Here is a 19,641-nt window from a genome sequence, read left to right on the forward strand (position 1 = left end):
CCACACACACACACAGTTTATCATTAAAGGAGTGGGCAGAAGAGAGGAAGGAAGATAAGAGGACAGTGTGTCTTTGATGTTGGTCCCAGTGTTCCATCCTGATCAGCATTAACGACTCAGTTGATCAGAGGAGGCCCGCACGTCGGAGCAGAGGTCCCAGGGAGGCCCAGTGGCAGGCCCCCTCAGGGGGCCCAGGGGCAGGCCCCCTCAGAGGGCCCAGGGGCAGGCCCCCTCAGAGGGCCCAGGGGCAGGCCCCCTCAAAGGGGCCCAGGGGCAGGCCCCCTCAGAGGGGAGTGCGGGGGCAGGCCCCCTCAGGGGGCCCAGGGGCAGGCCCCCTCAGAGGGGAGTGCGGGGGCTCACTCTGGGGCTACACACTCGTAAAACTGGATCGCATGCGGGCGTGGTTTGATTCGGAAAACAAGGATGCGTGTGTGTGATTGTGTGCGTGCCGTAGCAGGTTTCTCTGCATGCGAGAAAGGGTGGGTACACGTCCTCAATAAGGGTGGGTACAAGTCCTCAACATTGGGGTTTGAAATACTAATTCAATACTGACCGTTGCCAGCCTAATCAACCCTTCCATAACAGCAATCAAACGCAGTAGTTACACGATTTACGACATGTTCATGCATAGTCATTTGTTCACTGATGTATTTTACTGTCTGAGCATCGTGTATGCATGTATTTTGATTGAAGCAGTGTGATATCCCTAACTGCCCCAAGGGGATCAATGTTGTATTGAATTGAATCAGAAATAGCAATAACCCTTTACAATGCCAGTTTGATAGCCAGTCAACAAGGCATCTGGGTAATGGAGTAAGTGGAGTCAGACAAGCCGAAAGAGACTGCAGTCTATAAACTATAGCTTGTGGGTGATGATGATGACTTAACCAGACTCTCACACACCCGTGTCCATGTTTACTGACTGTTCTGGCTGACTGTTACGGCGCAGGCTGGGCACGTCGACACCACATAAACACACACCACAGCCACCCGGAATAAATGTTTAGGAGGGAAACTGTTTGATAAAGAATTCAAAGCACATGCTGCTTGGAGTGATTCTGCAACAGGTCACCTCAGGTAGGGCTATCTCAGAGACAAAAAAAGGTACAGTTTGATCTCCTGTGATGTTCTGTTAGAAGCATGCCTGTGCAGAGGTTTGTTGGTTAGTGGTTAGCAGCCATTATGTTCAGTGCGCTCCAGATGGTTGTGATCGCCACATCAGGACTACTGTGGTTGAGTTACAAACACTGGCTGTCGCCGCCGGAGCAAACAAGCCTGGAAACTAACCGAACCTCACAGGAGACGTGCAACAGCTGCTCCTTCACATCCTCTCTCTATCTCTCTCTTTCGCTCGGTATCACTCCATCCTCTATCTCTCTCTCTCGCGCTCTCCCTCCCTCTCTCTCTTTTGCTCTTTCCCTCCCTCTCTCGTTCTCTGAACCGTCATCTCTTGTCTAATCACGACACACAGCAGATAACAGTGATCCATCTCCTGTGTTGTGATTGTCTTTGTCAAGCTTTATAAAATCTTCTTTTGTAGATCAGACAGTGTACTATTCAATATCTAACCTGGGATTGTGTTTGTATACGTGTTAGGCGTGTGTGTAAGTGTTGGGCGTGTGTGGTGGGAGTGGGTGGGTGTGTGTGTGGGTGTGTACGTGTCGGGGGGGGGGGTGTGAACTTAGTGTATGTGTGTGCATGGTGGGTGTGGGTGGGTGTGTTTAACCGTGAGTGGTGTGTGTGGCAGTGTACGTGTAGGGCGTGTGTCCTGGCTGAGGTTGGTAAACCCAGTGGTGGAGTGTTAGTTGCGTGCCTACTTCCTAATGCCTCTTTCCCCCCAGATCTTTATGAAGCCACTTAAAAAGTACTTTCTGATTATAGCTTTTTTTGTGCTGAACGGGCAGAAAATGTGTTTGTTTGTGGGCAATCTCCACATTTGTTGCTCCATTCACATGACTGACTTTCCCCAACACTTTTGATATACAACACACACAGAGCTGATTTCATGAATGGGTTCCCCAACAACATAATAATCAGCCATACCTGTTATTTCTTTAAACACTAGGAAGCTTGTTGTCAATGCAAATGACTTTGCACTGCCCTCCGTCAACACCAATCAGACAGTTGGATGCAGTTGGATGAACGTTTCTTTCACGTTCTTTCACACTCGTTGCTTTCTGCAATGTATCCTGCTGTAATTGTCCTCCAACTCAGTGACGGTAGTGTTTGTGTGGTAATTTGTATTCTGTGTGAGGAGTTTCAGACTTACCGGGACTCCTTGCAGACCATCTGTTCCACTCAGCCCAGCATCTCCCTTCTCTCCCTGGGAAGACAGCACCAGCGTTAGACACCAGGGTGGAAGAACACAGAACAGGATGTGACAAGATCTCACAAGCAAATGACTACGCAGACAGATCTTCCATATGTAGAAGGTGTATGCTCTTCCTTTATGTTTCCTTTGGACATAATGTGCAGCAGTCCAACCAAGGGAAATTACTCTGAAACCCCTCACTCCTAAGCCTCCCCAAACAATACACCCGGGCATACTGTGTCGCAAAGCTACACAAACATTCTGGATTTCTAATACATTCTTAATTCCATTTGGCCACCCACCTCAGTTTCCCTCAAATTACACCCAAATTCATGACGGATTTGGGAGGGAAGGAATGGTTTACGGCAGAAACCCTTGACTCTCTGTTGAATCAATCCAATAGTTGAGTGTTCGGGGACACCAGCTTCAGGGCAGGGAGATGGACCCAGCTGACCACAACTGGTGGTTTGGTTTACCCTCCCGGCCACTATTCTGGACACTGGACACACTGACGGGCTAGATAGCTTCCTGGATTACTGCTCCAGCTAACCAGAGGGCTTCCTGGATGATGCTTTCAGCCAATCAGTGGGCTCACTGAGTGAAAGTGGGATTCCTTCGGCCAATCAGGAAGCCCGCCACCCAGACTCATCTGTCCCCATCCCAGCTTGATTTATCCTCTCTCAAAACACATCTGCTCCCACTTTGTAATGGAGTTTATAAATGTTTATGATATGGCCATAAATTCCTAATGACTGTTTATAACATACTCATAATGCTTTTAATGGCTATCCAAGCCCCCTCCGTTACTAAAGGAAACTTCTTTTTTTTTGTCTCCCTCAAAAAGCTGAACAAAGGGCATTGTATCTCAAACGCAGCAGAGTGGCAGAGCCAAAAATGCTGACTGATGACAGTTACAGTACAGTCCCAGCTGTAATGAGGAGAGGGAGTAGCCTAGTGTCCACTGACCTCCTCCCAAGACATCAGTCCCTGCTCCTGGCTGAGAGGAGCCAGCGTAACATGTATTTAAACACCAGCCCTGCGGAGCAGGGTGGTGGCAGGATGGGCAAGAGGAGCCGGGATTTAGCTCTCCCTGACGTTTGTTTTTCTTTGAAATATCCTGCCACGCGGCGCACGTAAAAACATACAAGCAGCGGACCCTGTAATTCCACCCAGCAGACGTGCCTGTCCACCAATAAAGGCCACAGAGACCTAAATCTATGTACGCCATAACTGTTAGGAAATAGACAAGTGCAGAGCCGCTGGCTTTACATGACAAGGGCTTGTTACAGACAGTGATTTGGAGTTTTTTTCTTGTTTTGTTATTTCGGTTTTTATTTCGACTTTTTCTTCATTTGTAGAGAGACCAGGCTTTCTCAAGGCGAAGATGAGAGGCCTATCTGCATAGTTGAAGTTTCATATGTTGGTCAGACTATTTTAGTCAGTACTGTAAGAAGGGTAACATGAGGATAGACCAGCTCTGAACCTAAAGTTAAGATGACAGGCTGGTTCACTTTCTGGATGTTTCACCAATGACAATATATCCAATGACAATATAGCCACTGAAAAAACCCCACTGCTGTTGTTATACACAAAAACAATTTACACAACTACACTAAATAATGACAACCAGCCAAAGAAAATACAATTTCAAATGTCAACCATCTAGGAACAGTTTTTCAAACCTGCAATTTGTCAGCAAACAGGCACTACTTAGAATAAGGCAAAATTGTTCTACACGACAAGCAGTCATTGTAGTCTATTTTGAACGTACTACTCAAAAAGGGCAGAAAAATATAAAGCGTTGGAGGGTGAAGAGATCAAAACAGATGTTCAAATTGGTTGCAAAACATACAGTCGCTTCAAAACGGAAATAGGAAAATGTGAAATGGAAATGTTCCTAGATGGAAAATATAATACTTTAGGCAACTGATACTGAAACGCATTCTTTCTCCCGATGTAATCTATTGTATATCCAGCCTAGTCGGACAACAAATCTTAACGATGTACAGTTAAAACCTACAGTATGTAATGTTAACAACCATGTTTCATGTAACCAAGCTGTAAGCAACCAATAGATTGTGTTGCTCGGTAACCTCTCCAGTCTCTGAAACATTGAAGAGGAGCTCAAAAGCTGTGGCCCCTGCTGAACCTTGATTAAAAACACAATCAGAAAGGGGCCAGGTTTATTTACTGGTGCATGTGCGTGCGTGTGTGTGCCTGCTTGTGTATTTCCACTCAACCCCCAGAAAAACACACCACATTAGCACCCGATAGAGGGGAACATCATGAGAATGGTCTGAGGGTACGGTTCCTCCGAGGACTGCTGTTTGTTTGCTTGGTCAGCGTTCCACCCACCGCACACTCTGCCACATGGTCAACAGCACTAACGACACAGGAAAACGCGTTCTGCCTCGCTAATGGCTGTCTACATGTCAGTGTGTTTTAATGATGAGGCCTCCGACAGTGGTCTTGGCGGATTAATGGAGCATCACGATAGGACCCTCCTCTCCCCCCGTAGCGACGCTGGGGTTGCATAAAGAGCTCTCTGTGCGCCTCTGCCACTGCAGCGCAGACATGCAGCGCCGGACCAGGAACATGTGGCAGTGGTCATTTGTCCTTGTCCAAAATGGCCTCCTGTCCGTCCTCCGAGGAGAGAGAGAGAGAGAGAGAGAGAGAGAGAGAGAGAGAGAGAGAGAGAGAGAGAGAGAGAGAGAGAGAGAGAGAGAGAGAGAGAGAGAGAGAGAGAGAGAGAGAGAGAGAGAGAGAGAGAGAGAGAGAGACAGAGAAGAATGATGGAGTTGTGAGAGAGAACTGAACGAAGCAGCGATGTACAGAGCCTGGTGGAGACTCTGCTCCCTTGTACTGCCAAAAGCTTGTCTCAGCTCTCACCGCCTAGAGTGGGAGGCAGGTCTCACACAACCACAGCTTTGTGTCCAGACTGGCACTGACACACACATGCAACGAACATATGTGGGGAGGCTATAATACACATGTCCCACGACCAGGCAGTTTCCTAAAAGGAAAACAGTGACCATACGAAGGATGTGTGCTGGCCAGAGCAACCAGTAGGATGTCTTTCAATGGTGAACCAAATGTTTGTGTAGGTGGAAAAGACCAACCTGTTGCAGAATTACCTCTACTTCTCTGATTGATTGGCCACGAGTCAGTCATTACAGTACTGTAGTAATGAACAGAGCTCTTTTACGTCACATGATAGGCACTTCGCCCCTCTCTGACGCCAGAGTCTAACTGCTCTGCAGTTTAAGTTTCCTCTAGGGCAGATCTCATTCACCTCAGGCCTCCAGCGAGGATTAACAGGGAGGGGACACACACACACACCAACACCCCTGCCCGGATGGCTGATACTCTGCTAACTGCTTTCATTGGAGGACCTAAATCCAGGAGAGAAAAGCAGGGCTGAAACGATTGGATAGCGCAAATTAAATCGGTGTATGTGTGTGTGCTCAGAATAGTCAAAGACTTCCACAGATGTGTAACTCATCTTCTGCCCCCTGGTTAAGCGTGAGAGCAGATACAGGACTGCAGTACAGCGTGTCCACAGACGCAGAGGCACAGACATACACACTGGACTTTGAAGAGTATGGGCATGGAGCACCCGAGTAGAAAAACACATTTGTTTTGAAATGAGGACCTCACAAAGGCCTCGTTGAAAAATAAGGAACACTAATTTCGTACAGCACCTCACCCCAAACAATGGAATTGTTTTATGGGAGACGTTGCCGGCACGGTCTTTACTCGAGTCTTATAAGTCGACTGTACAAGGCTCATTGACATTAACAGTAACAGAAAGGCTGAAATTCAGGACTGTTGAAAGGACGGCTACGGGTTTATCAAAGATCTTTACAGCGAATGTGGCTTTTATACATCTGTTAAAGCGCACAGTGGCAGGGTCTAAATTGGCTTGCGTGTGAGTGGGAACATAAACGCCGTGCTTATGAGAGGGGATGTGCGTACGCATGTGTGCATCCAAACGTGAGGGTTCCTGTGTTGGCGTGCATGCGGGATTGTTGTTGTGTTGTCGGGGTATGGTGAGTGGTTTTAGCGCGGGAACTGGTGTCATTAGACTCCCTTGTCCTCTTGCCAGAAACTCGCCAGTAAAGCTGAACCAGCCACACCTAACAGGCCAGCCGGCGGGCTTATCAAATGAGCCTGGAAATGGAGGGAGATGAAGGGAGCGGAGGAAAGGATTTCGGCTGACAGGGAGGTTCCTCTCATCCACTGTGGTCGTGTGGTATCTTCCACTGTTTCTTAATCTATAGAGCTACAAAGCAAACAGATTCAGATGTTTATCATTCTGGGAGCTGGATCCACAGTTAGTGGTACGCCTTTTGATATTTTGCCACAAAGGGAGAAAGATTTGAGGGAAACAGAGAGAGAGAGAGGGAAAAAGAGTGAGAGAGATAGAGAGAGAGGGGTAGAAAGAGAGAGAGAAAGAGAGAGAGATTCCAGAGTGCAGCTGCAGAGATAAGCAGATGTGGGTTCTGTATATAGTCACGGTGGTGCTGATAACGGCTATCTTGCATAAAGGAGGTCAGAAGTTCTAATGCCTTCCTGATGGTCCGATGATCACAGATCCTAGATACTGGTAAAACACATCTATTCCCCTACGTTAACCCCCCCCCCCGCCCCCCTTCAATTCTACACCTGTCTAACCTGGTCAAACCCTAACCATGTCTAACCATCTGTAACCCTGTCTAACCCTAACCCTGTAGCCCTTTAATAATAAACCCTTGGCTTATTTTGCTTTTACAGCCTTTTCATTACATCTTTGGCCCAACTTTACCAAGCCATTCCCAGCCTTAACCCACATTGACCTCTCTTCTAAAGGATAGCAGAACCGCAGCATTCCAGTCCACATGTTACATGTAAGCACCTTCAGAATGCGTCTCTCTAGTCTCAGTCTCTCCAAACCACCTCAGTAACCGGTGCTAAACCAGTCCCAGGAATGCCCACGAGCCTGACCCAGGTCAGAACAGGACAAAAGCAACGATAAATCTGCCGCAGTGTTCGATAGGGCCCACTGTAAGAACGTCCACTAAAACCTGAAGGGCTTGACTGCTGCTTTCTGAAAACAGCTCGGTGTGTAAACATTGGTCTTCTTCAATCCTCTATAGAACGGGGAGGCTGGATGGGAACCCCAGGCGCATGTGTTGGACGTCTGAAGGCTGGGCTTCATGAGGTTACCTGGGTTACTACTGTATGTTGACTGGGGCCTGGTATGTCCACCAGGCCAGTCCTGGCATGTCTAGCGGGACATCTTCCCTGTTTTCAACTGTCGGAGCGCGGCCGACAAATATTGACAGGATTTTAGCTGTGCTTTTGTCGTGTCTTTACTACAGGTGATCAGGTCAAAAGAGGTTTTGCTCGATGTGAACCCCTGTCCCCTTGCTCACTGGGTGTCTCCTGTTAGACCAAGAAAACCTTCTTGTGGTCCCGTGGGAACATTCAAGGCAGGTGTGTGTGACTAACAGCTCTTCTCTTGCAGGGTTCTATAGAGAGATCCGGGTACCAAACCATCTATGCTAGGCTATGAGGCGAATGGGCCCTGAATCCCAGCTGTCCTCGCTAGTGTCAACATCTACCGTGCCTCCGTGGTGATCACACACAGACGCACAGACACACTTCCTGTGTCATACCTACTGTAGGAACTCACCCATGGTATATTTCGAGTGTGGAAAGGCAAACGGCCGCATCAAAGTTTGACAGATATTATTTTTAAAAATGGAGACCAAAGGAAACGTCTACAAAACATGAGCAAAACATGCCCTCAGCGTGTTCCACCAGAACCAATATTATGCTAGGCTTGGAAGTGCAGTGGAAAATGTTCGATGTGAGTGAAAATATTTCTCCTCGTACTGAACGATTCACTGAATTCTCATTCTAGTGGAAAATCTTAAGAGCAAAAGAATGTATGGCAGGATGAGTAACTAAATAACTACAAACACAAAGGACTGGAAAATAACAGCTGTTAAATTAACGCGAATACATAATGCATGCTAATGGGTCCAGGCCGGCTCGAGGCTGCTTCCCAAAAACATAAACGCACATAATAGCAGCACTCAGGTTAGACCCTGCGTTCACACACTGTTTACACTCTCGGTTTCTGCATGTCATTGCGCTGCAGTTAGCTTGTACAGTAGCAGGTCTTTGGCTGAGAGCCGGACAGGTTAATTGTCGGGCGGTGACCTCACACATGCAACTGTCACCCAGCACTCTCGAGAGACCTGTTCTTGGCAGGAGGTCGGAGAGCGTCTGCAGGCCCGGCTTGGCACAAACCGCTGAGTAGGGGAGAGAGGGCAAAGGGTCTGGTATCCTGCCAGATTTGTAAACGTCCACCACAACAACACACACACGCACGCTCAAGGCTGATGAGAACCAGCCACCTGAGCTGTTTTGAAAGGAGGGAGTGTGTCTGGTTAGGAGGACGCGGGATAATAAAAACACACCACACATGCCTTTACTGAAGAGGCACACAGACGAGTGCAACCAAGTTTAATTGGTTAAACGCACTTTGTATAAATACGGACTAACCATGCCATCAAAGAACTCGTTTTTTTCTAAAGTGGTGTTTAGATAAGGTGGTCATGGGTGGTTATAAGTTAGAGGACCCAGATGAAAACCTAGAGGAGGCCAAAAGAAAGGCGGCAAAACTGAAAAGTTACGCAGTAAAACTGATTTGTGATTTAATATCACCTTGAATTTCATTGGATGCTAAACCTATTGAATATTCTGTTGATTAACATGTAAGAGTTGTATCCGCACCGTGATCTTTGCACAGGAAACAACTCAGACTTTCCATCCAAACATTTGTTCTGACTCCATAACTCCTCTAAACAGTAGTTTGACTGATTCAAACAACTGCATCAGAATATCCCAGAATCCTTCATTGTTCCAGGCAGACTGGTTCCTGTGAATCATTAGGCAGTGCAATGTTCCCTGAAACATCACAGGGGAAATGCAGACTGTTTATTTGAGCAGCAGTATCTAAGGACTACTCTCTGGTGGTCATTAGAGCCTGTTCCTGGAACACTCTACGGCCAGCCTGATGTGGAGAGAGAGAGCACTTGAATTAGTAGGTACAAATTCTTCGGAACTTTGGGTTAAACCTTTACATCTTTAAATCTCCCCTTCTTGTATGTGTCTGTTTAGCCGTTTACCGTGAGCTGCAACGGACATGTCAGACGTAAGGTATGGCGTAACAAAGAGCCTTCGAACTGTGTGTTGAGCTACGAGCTGCGAGCTGGTCAACACGTGTCGGGTTCCAGGCATGCGTGCTCTACATGATGACTATTCAAAGACTGGAAGTTTCCTCAACAACAGATACTCGTACACAGCTCAAAATCTGCAACACGCTACTGTTATCGATTGGTACTTGGCTCTACTGGTTGTGACCAGGATGGATCGAGATAGGTGGATGGGTTTCTAGGTACCAACAGCACCCCTAGAGGCTGTACTGAAAATGACGGGCCTCTCCAGCCTGATTAAAGGTTTTTCTTGGTGTCTAAAAGGACCCGTTGAAGTGTCTGTTCGGTGCCAGCTCTGTGGCACATGCAGTAGCACTCCTCCCGCCCATGTGCTTCACATTAGAACTGAGGGTGAACAGGACATGGGACTGTTACTGCAGTGGCTCTCAACCCACACACAGCGACACACACACACACACACACACACACATACACACATGCACACAGACTCTAGAGTTACAGTTCCAGTGTCTCCACGGCACAATTTGATCTTAATAACAGGAAGACTGCCAAATGACTGCGCGCCTGGAAGTGAATTGATCTAACACCCGCAGATCCAAGTTTGTGTGTGTGTGTGTGTGTTTGTGTGCACGTCTGCAAATTCACACTTTACAAGCTAATGTCGTTGTCATGTCTAACAAGTTAGAATCCCCTAAGATGTGGCCAACACTGTGGTCTTCACATACTAACTCTGTCTGAAGTAGACCCACTCCTGAACAGATTTTAGTTAGACAGCAAACTCTCAAGACAACACACCATTGTACTCAGAGGAAAAATCGACTTACTTTGGGCCCCAAAGGACCAATTGGCCCATCTTTTCCAGGCAGACCCGGTTCCCCCTGCAAGGAAAATAAAGACCTCATTAGAAGTAACCGGGTCAGACAGAACCAGCTCATGGTGCAGCTTCTCTCTGTCCCACCTGCGACCAGGAGCCAAATCAAACACAATTAAAGTCATCAGACCCATGTGGTCCCACTTCAGACAAACTGTCTGAACAGCAGGGAGAGGTCTGGAGACTGGGATGCAGGGCGTCCCTATGTTCTGTTCTATGTTCTGTTCTATGTTCTGTTCTGTACTGTACTGCACAGTTCTGTTCTGTTCTATGTTATTTTCTGTTCTGTTCTGTTCTATGTTCTGCTGTGCTCCACACTGCATATATTCAACTACATACCTGTCACCTTTATACGGTTGATATCGGACAAAAGTTTCTCATTCATAAACTCTCCAATGACTGCTGATTGGTGGGTCGGTGGCAGGACAGAAGGACAGTCTTACCTTTGGTCCCATCTCTCCAGCAGGTCCCACTTCTCCTTTCTCACCAGGAAGTCCCTGTGTGGACATCAGAAATTTCAGGCCTTTTCATCATCTCCTTTGACACGTTTGAACTCATCGTTTTTTTTACTCATCTTTTTACCTTTTTTCCAGGCATTCCTACAGCCGCCCCGAGGTTGAGCCGGGAGGCTGCAGGACCCTGGGGAAACAGAGGACATTTCAAGACTCCCTCTCCAATAAAATGCACGTACGCTTGCACACACACACACACACAGATTCTGACTAAAAAGACTTTTTTCTCTCTCTCTCCCTCTCTCACACACACACACATCGCAGACACACAGTAAAGCATTGAAATCAAAGTCCAGGCTTTTGGTCGTATTATTTACTGTTCTCTTCCCTCCTCCTCTTCAAATGTCTGGCGTTTTGAAACGCTACAACAGAAAATATATCCTTCCTCCCCATCGGCTTTCCTGGGGCCTGCCCTGCTCCACAACTCTGTGTGTGTGCGTGTATATGTGTGCGTGCGTGCTTGCGAGCGTGCAGAAGTGAGTCTGCTGTGCCCACAAGCATCTGGTTGAAGCTTCATCCAGGCTTCAGCACCCAAGCCCAACCCGACCAGACCCAACTAGGTCCGTTATACAGAGAGGTCCATTGTGGTTTGAGAGGCAGAGGCTGTATGGGGTTAACAGTGTGGACTGTGGGGCTCTGACAATATGCCCCACCCTCGAAAGAAGGGTTAGCTAGCTAGCTGCCTAGCACACAAGGCAGAGTGCATTGTGTCAAAACGTTCTGAGCTGAGTGGTTAACTCACTGGTTGACTGATTGCTTGACTGACAGACACACTGGCTACTTATATCAGACATGTCTTACCATGGGTCCTGGAGGGCCTTGTTGACCTGGTAACCCTGGCTCTCCCCTTTCTCCCTGGACAGAGAGAAACATATTAGTATTGAAGGTACAGGAAGTTATGAAGGCTCTACTTACTCCCTGGGGAAGACAAAGTACTGTCGCACCTCCGTCGACTGACTACCAAAACCCAGACTACTAGAGGCTAATAAAAGACTGGCTCAGACAGTTTCGAAGACACTGGGGAACATGTCCAGTAGCCAAACAACATGAGGAGCATCTTACCTTCCAGCCCGTCAGACCAGGCTCTCCCCTCAGTCCTGGAGGGCCTAATTCTCCCTGTATCAACCGACATGACAACAGGATAAACACACTGTCCCGTGAATGTTCTGTGCAGGCTTGTGTTGAATGGGAGTCGCGGATGTTGTGAACGTGCTGTAGATGTCTCACCTTCTCCCCTGGTAAGCCAGGCTCTCCTGATGCACCTGACTCCCCCTGGTTTCCCTGAGGGAGACACACACACACACAAAGACACACAGACACACACATAGACAGACACACGCAAACACACATGCGTCAGTCATGTATACATAAGGTAACGTGAGGTTCTCTTTGAAAAAGGTGTGTGTGCGTGTGTGTGTTCAGGAGGCATGGGTGTGTACTCACAGGCTTACCGTCAGGACCAGGAGGGCCTGCCCCTCCCTTCTCCCCTCCAGAACCCTGTAGGACACAACCAATCACAGCCAATCACCAATCCCACTCTGTAGACCTCTCCAACACGTGAATAACAGGTCTAGCATTGTCAAACCTACAATACAATGACCGAGTGAATTAAACACATTTGGGCAACTGATATTGAAAGCCAGGTCACATGATTGAGGTTGAACCAACCAGTTGTATTCACTCCCTCGAAGTAGCATAACTGAATGACCTGTCCCTTTTTCCTTTAAGGTCTTTCAAATAAATAGTACAGTAACAATGGGTAGCCTGTTTAACAGTGGCTGCTGCACGGGTCTCTTACACACATCTCTAACATAGACACAGGGTCATAAATCAGAGGCCTGTCGTTGATCAATGAAACCTTTAGAGCTCCTGTGTCAAAACTGCTCTGAGGTCACAGACTAAACAGTCTAGAAGATCTCTGCCAAATGCTGAGGAATGTGTGTGTGTGTGTGTGTGTGTGTGTGTCAAAGAGAGATGTAGAGAGAGAGAGAGAGAGAGAGAGAGAGAGAGAGAGAGAGAGAGAGAGAGTTAAAAAAAGACAAAACAAAACGAGAAAACCCCAAATAAGAATGATCAGTGCGTCCGTTCTACAACATTCTATCATGTTGTGAGTAGTGTGTCGGCAGTAGCGGGACAGAGCAGAGGCGTGTCAGCAGTACCATAGGGCCGGGGGGGCCGGGGGGCCCGGGGGGGGCGGTAGAGCAGTCACACTCCTCCTCCTCCTCCTCCTCAGCAGCTGTGCGGTTCAGGGGGCACTGCGGGAACACAGAGATGACTGACTCTGTGTCGCGCACGCACAGACTCACTGGAGGACTCAGACACGACTGAAACCTGGGCTTGGCTGTCTGAGAGCTCGCTTCAGCGACACACACCAGATGCCAACTCTCAATGGAGGGCGTTTATTGCCGAGCCAACTCACCCGGGTAAAATGGTGGCTCACCAAACCACGTCCACTACACAAAGTACAGAAGGCGGAGGATTAAAACCCAGGCCCGTTTCATGAAGGAAGAGAGGCAACACTTACCCTCTCGTCATCCTGCGAGAGACAGAGGGAGAAGAGGAAAGAGAGGGAGAGAGGAGGGATGTGTTAATTGTCTGTCGAGATAACCTGACGACGACTGTAAATGAGACGGCATTCCGTGTCGAGATGATATCTCGGTTCCTCTACGAGATCTTATTTGGGAGGTGTCACGGCGCTGGGAGGGTGAGACGGCTGTCGTCGAGAATAATTAAAGATTATGTGTAACCTCTTTAAACACAGTCATAACTGCAGGGGGATCTTGCAGCCTTTACACCTTCAGTAGTGTCATTTGGTCATTCCTTTTCAATACATTAAAACAATGCCTGGGGAAGTTACATGCGTTTCGAGCGAGACCGTGTCCACGGGGTATCCACACAAGTTGTCAGACAACGGCGGTCTTCACGGTCTTACCACAGAGTAGATCTCACAGGCGGTCTCTCTCTCACTCTGGTGGGGGTCGCAGTACAGTCGCAGTTTCTGAAGTTCCACCTGGGCAACAGAGGAGAACGAAACTAACCAAACAAATCTGTAATACCTTGTTTTACCGCTGACACGGCCCAAGTAAAGTCAGGTTCTTGCAGGGTTCTGCCGATAGGCTCAGCCCACGGTACAAGGCCCAACCCAGAACCCGTGCGGCAGTGGTTCGAGAACCACAGGAAAACAACAAACACAGCGCTGTCACCCACCGCTACGGAAGTCTCTGACCCCGTCCTCTTGGCGATCTGCGTCTTCCCGTTGATGTAGATCGGCTCCGCCGTCTCCAGCGCCGCTTCCTGGATCTGCTGGTCGTCGAGGAAACCGGCGACCTGGCGCGGCCTCACAAGCACCTTCAGCTGGTGCCAGCCTCCATCAAAGAGAGCCTGTACGGTAGCCCACACAGTCCAATCAGAACAGACCGACACCAAGTGGGCGGGGGCAGGGCGGGGCAGGCTTTGATGTCAACAACATGAATGTGTAAGTCTCAGGCGGTGGGGTTTTTACTACGAGCTGCTGGTGTAACGACCTCCTTTACAGCTGGAGCCTTTGTCCATGTTCCCACTCTCAAGTGCCAAGGGAGGAACCATATAATTATCAATCAGTCGCATTCAGGGAAGGGATGAATTGCGGCGCGCTAGCCACTGGTTGTGGTGCCAGGGATGCCAGGCTGGGTTTGCTGCAGTGCCAGGGTGCGGAGATGGCAGAGGGGTACTTTTTCCGAGTACAAGCGTTCTGTTTGAACAGCTCACCACAGAGAGGAAGAGGAGGCTGCCTATTCGCTGGGCTAGTGATATACTGCAGGTCCATACACCCGGACGTGCCAGGGTACGAGAACATGGAGGGGGGATGGTGTGAACACATGACCATGATGGTGTGTTGCTGTTAGGTGGTGCTCTCCCTGTGTCTTTGTCAAGGGCATTGATCCCCCCCACACACACACACACACATTTGATTTCACCGGGCTTCACACACGCACGCTTGCACACACACCAACCGAGACGCTCCAATCAGAAACGGCAGCGATGGAACGTTCAGTAAGCATCCCGACAGTTCCCACAGGAAACGCAGCCACGGCTAGCGGGTGAAACGGTGATTGCGCTACCATGGAAACACCAGAGCGAGAGCTTCCAGGTGTCCAATCGCCAGCGGCTCCTTTCCACCTCGTACAGAGGCGTGGCCCGAAAAGGGAAACGTTTTCTTCCAATCCTCCTGCTTCTCCCACATGGCCGTGTGAGCGTGCGGTGGCTGGCTCTGAGAGGAGAGGGAAGTGGGTTTGCAGGCTAAACTGTGCGCTCCTCCAGGACCTTAGACTATCTTGTTCACTGACCTGATTAGACAAGGAGCAGCTATCGATTAGATCTGACAGATTAATTCTCTCTCTCCCTCGTGCAAGAAGGTTTCTCCCCGCAAGTACTTCACTGACACACTCCCGGTCGAACCCATGAATACACACACACACAAACGGGTCCACACAGACCAACACTGACACCCACACAGCCACACACACACACATCCTTCCCTCTACCTCAAAGCCGGGGGCGGTGAAAGTGACCGTCTGCTCCAGGTGAGAGGTGCTGGTGGTGGTGAAGGTGACGGTGTTGTCCCGGCCGTTCAGCGTCACGGCGGCCTGGGTCTCGCCGTCTCTCGAGAGCACCCTCCACAGGTCCACCTGCTGCCGGGCCGCCGGGCCGCGCAGACGCAGCGTGGCCACGAACACGTAGGACGGCGGGAGACCCTCGGGGAAGATCTCCCTGGAGGGGAGGCGGGGGGAGGAGGGAGGGGTGGGTGGGTGGAGTGGGGGGGAAGATACAGGTTCATACTGTGGACCGTGAGGCGTTAGAACACTGGTGTATTATGGGGGGGGGGGAACTTTCAACTGTAACATACAAGCAGTAGAATGAGAATGTGTAGAACACACAGGGCCTGTTCTGTGACAGCTAGTCACTGCTCCACTGAACTGTTTAAAGTCACGGTAAATCAAAACTTTAACTTAAACCAAAAGGGTTAATTGGTTGCGAATAATCAACCTTTGTGAAGCCACAAGGGTGTTTCAGCTAGGTGTGGTGTGAGTTCACCATGCCAATGTTTCCCCTCTGACTGCCAGGAATACTGCCCTGTCAAGTGTTCCACTACTGGACTTAGAGCTGTTGTTGTTTGGTTTGTGAAGGGTACAAACATGTGACAGACAGTGGTCTCAGCATTGGAAATCTTCGGGATGTTTTGAGGCTTCACAGAGACGCATTGCAAAGCTAAAGATGACCCTGACCCTAACCCAAAGTCGTTTGTATGTATGTATAGATACTTACACAGTCACACTAAGAGAACACAATATGTGAATACCAACAAAGAAGTCTATGTGTCAATGGTATTTCACCCAGACAGGACTGTTTCCTGTATTAATAGAAATGAACAAGTCCACAATAGAAAGTACATGAGACAGTTATCTGCATCACGTACTGTTATACAACACCCCAGGTGTCCTTCCTCCAGCACTGTCCTCGAACCACCTCTGCTACAGTCATCCACCCACCTGGTGTTCTCGGTGACGTCCACGGCTCTGGTCAGGGAGTAGGCGGCCTCCGAGGCCAGAGAGCCCGGAGTCTTCTTGGCCTTGAGGTGGATGTTCATGCCCAGCATCAGTTCAAAGCCCTTCTCATCACGAGACGCCACCGGGATACGCGTGGGACAGACCGACTCTGGGGGGGGGGGGGGGAGAGAGAGAGAGAGAGAGAGAGAGAGAGAGAGAGAGAGAGAGAGAGAGAGAGAGAGAGAGAGAGAGAGAGAGAGAGAGAGAGAAGTAAGTAAGAAAGAAAGAAAGAAAGAAAGAAAGAAAGAAAGAAAGAAAGAAAGAAAGAAAGAAAGAAAGAAAGAAAGAAAGAAAGAAAGAAAGAAAGAGATGGAGTTAATTACGGATGAGTGGGCACTAATGCAGGCTTTTCTAACAGCTGCTCCTATGTAGCGCATTTGGAACAGCCTTGTCTGGGGAGAGAGTCTGCAGCTAATGAGGGCCGACACCAAAGTTTGAAGAAATGCCTCCACACAAAACAGCAGCATAACTAAGTCACTTACGACATCAACGCCGCATAAATAAGTCATTATTTTGCTTCACCCGTTGTGAATACGTTTTCACTTGCTTCTAACTTGGCTGTTGTTGACATGTTTCCCAACAGTGAGTGGTTCAACAATGCTTCCTACTGCTTAAGGGTGTGTTTGGCAGTGATGTGAATATCAACATCTGCTCCCTGCTCAAAGCTATCCAGCCAGCATGCCACATGTCCCAGGGTCTGGCTACAGGGCCTGTGGCTTCCCACACACACACACACACACTCAGACGCACACACTACCACAGTACACACACACACCTGTGCATGTGCATATTCAAGTGCTTGTGGGAGATATTTGCATCCCACTCACCCTCACACAGCTTCTGCTCCATGGACTCCCTGATGCGGTCGATGTTTGTGTAGTCCTCGGCGTACAGGACGTAGGCAGGCGCCGGCTTGTTGGCGATGGCCACCAGCTCCGAGGTGGTGATCTCAGTGCCCACGCCCACGGCGAACACGGTGACGCCCTGCGCCCGCGCCTCCACGCTGGCGTCCACCACATCGTCCTGGGACTTGCCGTCCGTCACCACCACGGCGATGCGGTTCTTGACGGCGCTGAGGCGCTGGGACGAGGGGAACACGTGGTCCACGGCGAACTTGATGGCCCGGCCCGTCTGGTGTGGGAGAGGAAATCAGAATGAATGTGTGTGTGTGTGGTGTGTGCGTGTGTGCGAGTGTGTTGACTGGGTCCTGACCTGTGTGTTTCCTCCCAGGTACTTGATGTTCTGGATGGCCTGGATGAGGTCAGGACCGCCCTGGTGTTTGCCCAGCGGGATCTCCAGACGAGGAGTGTCACTGTACTGGACCACTGCCACCTGGAAGCAAGGCCAACTCAGTCTCTCTCTCTCTCTCTGTCTTTCTCTGTCTTTCTCTGTCTGTGAGTGTGTGTGTGTGTGATGAGTGTGAGTGAGTGACTGTCACTCTTTCTCTCCCTCTATTTCCCCCCTCTCTCTCCCTCTATTTCCCCCCTCTCTCTCCCTCTATCTCCCCTCCTCTCTCTCCCCCTAACTCCCCCCTCTCTCTCCCTCTAACTCCCCCCTCACTTTCCCTCTAACTCCCCCCTCTCTCTCTCTCTCTCTCTCTCTCTCCCCCCCCTCTCTCTATCTCCCCCCTCTCTCCCCCCCCCTCTCTCTCTTACCTGGGAGTAGTGGGAGCTGATGTCGAAGCCGCTGGTGATGTTGATCAGCCAGTGCTTGGCCGTGTCGAAGTCTGTGTAACCCACACTCCAGGAGCCATCGATGATGTACACCAGGTCATTCACGGCTGTGCTGCAGCCTGGTCCACAAACACACACACACACACACACACGTATGGCCACACACAGACACACATGCACACACACACAAGCAGGCAGGCAGTCAACTGCAAGTTAATGACTCAAGCTTCTAATAATGTCTGAGGGGTAAATGAGATGATTGTTTTAAACAGCAAGCACATATGAGGCCAGGTCCAGGCCGGTACGATACCAGCTCTGATATCCTCCTCCTCTATGGCCTGTAGACAGGATGACAGCAGCAGCACAGTCAGCAGGTTCACTGTCCACCCCATGGTGATCTAACAGCAGGCCCAGCCCAGCTCAGTCCAGCCCAGCTCAGTCCAGCCCGGCTCAGTCTAGCTCAGCCCCCTGGTTTGGAAAATAATAATAGTAATGTAGTAATTTAACAAACACTTTTATCCAATGTAACATACATAGCAGGAATTGAACGGGCAAATCATCTACAGTCCAATATTCTGCCACTTTGCTAAACACAACTGCAAGTTAACTCATAGTTAGTATCTGGGTCCATGAAAGGCATTCTACCGAACCAGAGAGTATTGAGAACAATACATAAGAACGAGAAAACATTTTCACTGAGAATATTTGAGCTTAGAAGTCTTAGATAGGGAGTCTGCTCCAGTCCTAGCCTGACAGGAACAGCTGACAGTTGGGATGTTGAGCTACATGTTTTCATTGGCACTTAAGTCTTTGAAAATTCAGACAAAAAAATCTTTGCACAAACTGCTAGCGTACTATTTCCCAGATACGCCAAGTAATGAGGGCTTGGACTTCAGAACATATAATGCTAGGAAGGCATGAGATTTTAGGAAGGCATGAGACATCTTTGAGAGAAGAAAAACATCAATTATCCTGTGTGGAGCTGAAGTCAGTTGAGGAGAAGAAAGAAGCATTTAGGGAGTTTGTCTTGTCACACCAGACCTCAAAATGTCACATTTATCTCTTGGGGGAGAGTTCATTACTTTGTGCTCTTACATGCAGTAGCATGTGAAATTAATTAGGTTGTCAGTGAGATGCCTCGAGTAAGACATCTACAAGTCTACTGCAGCAAGTGGCTTTAAAGGAATCCTTCTTCTCCATGAGAAAGCCAAACTTCTAACACAATCCACACGAATATGTCCCCAAAGTCAAGTGCAACATTTAGCCTTTATTGTTGTTGTTCTTTTCTGGTTCTTTTGTCCCAGATCTAACTCGCTGCTTCCAGCTGACCCAAGTCACGATGTTCTGATTCTCCACTTTAGGTGTTTCGGCCTAGTGTGGGATAGACGTGCGTATGGAGATCTCAGGCAGACTGAATAATGAGACATAAGAGTGCTATAAACAACCCAGCATGTGTCTGGATG

At 49.0% G+C, this 19,641-nt stretch overlaps 1 protein-coding gene across 1 annotated transcript in view; it reads right to left on the reverse strand.

Moving 5' to 3' along the window:
• The window catches only part of si:dkey-225n22.4 (collagen alpha-1(XXI) chain), a 31,030-nt gene that overhangs the window by 8,639 nt on the left and 2,750 nt on the right, over window positions 1-19,641 (reverse strand). Inside the window, 18 exon segments of the mRNA XM_067251820.1 lie at window positions 2,270-2,323; window positions 10,362-10,415; window positions 10,852-10,905; window positions 10,991-11,047; window positions 11,722-11,775; window positions 11,983-12,036; window positions 12,148-12,201; window positions 12,364-12,417; window positions 13,080-13,175; window positions 13,445-13,456; window positions 13,853-13,930; window positions 14,128-14,301; window positions 15,444-15,669; window positions 16,449-16,614; window positions 17,333-17,636; window positions 17,718-17,837; window positions 18,161-18,297; window positions 18,489-18,627. Of these exon segments, the coding sequence (XP_067107921.1) occupies window positions 2,270-2,323; window positions 10,362-10,415; window positions 10,852-10,905; window positions 10,991-11,047; window positions 11,722-11,775; window positions 11,983-12,036; window positions 12,148-12,201; window positions 12,364-12,417; window positions 13,080-13,175; window positions 13,445-13,456; window positions 13,853-13,930; window positions 14,128-14,301; window positions 15,444-15,669; window positions 16,449-16,614; window positions 17,333-17,636; window positions 17,718-17,837; window positions 18,161-18,297; window positions 18,489-18,570 (1,830 nt within the window). The 5' untranslated portion in view covers window positions 18,571-18,627.

Source organism: Osmerus mordax, chromosome 15 (assembly GCF_038355195.1).
Source record: "Osmerus mordax isolate fOsmMor3 chromosome 15, fOsmMor3.pri, whole genome shotgun sequence".
Lineage (NCBI taxonomy): Eukaryota > Metazoa > Chordata > Actinopteri > Osmeriformes > Osmeridae > Osmerus > Osmerus mordax.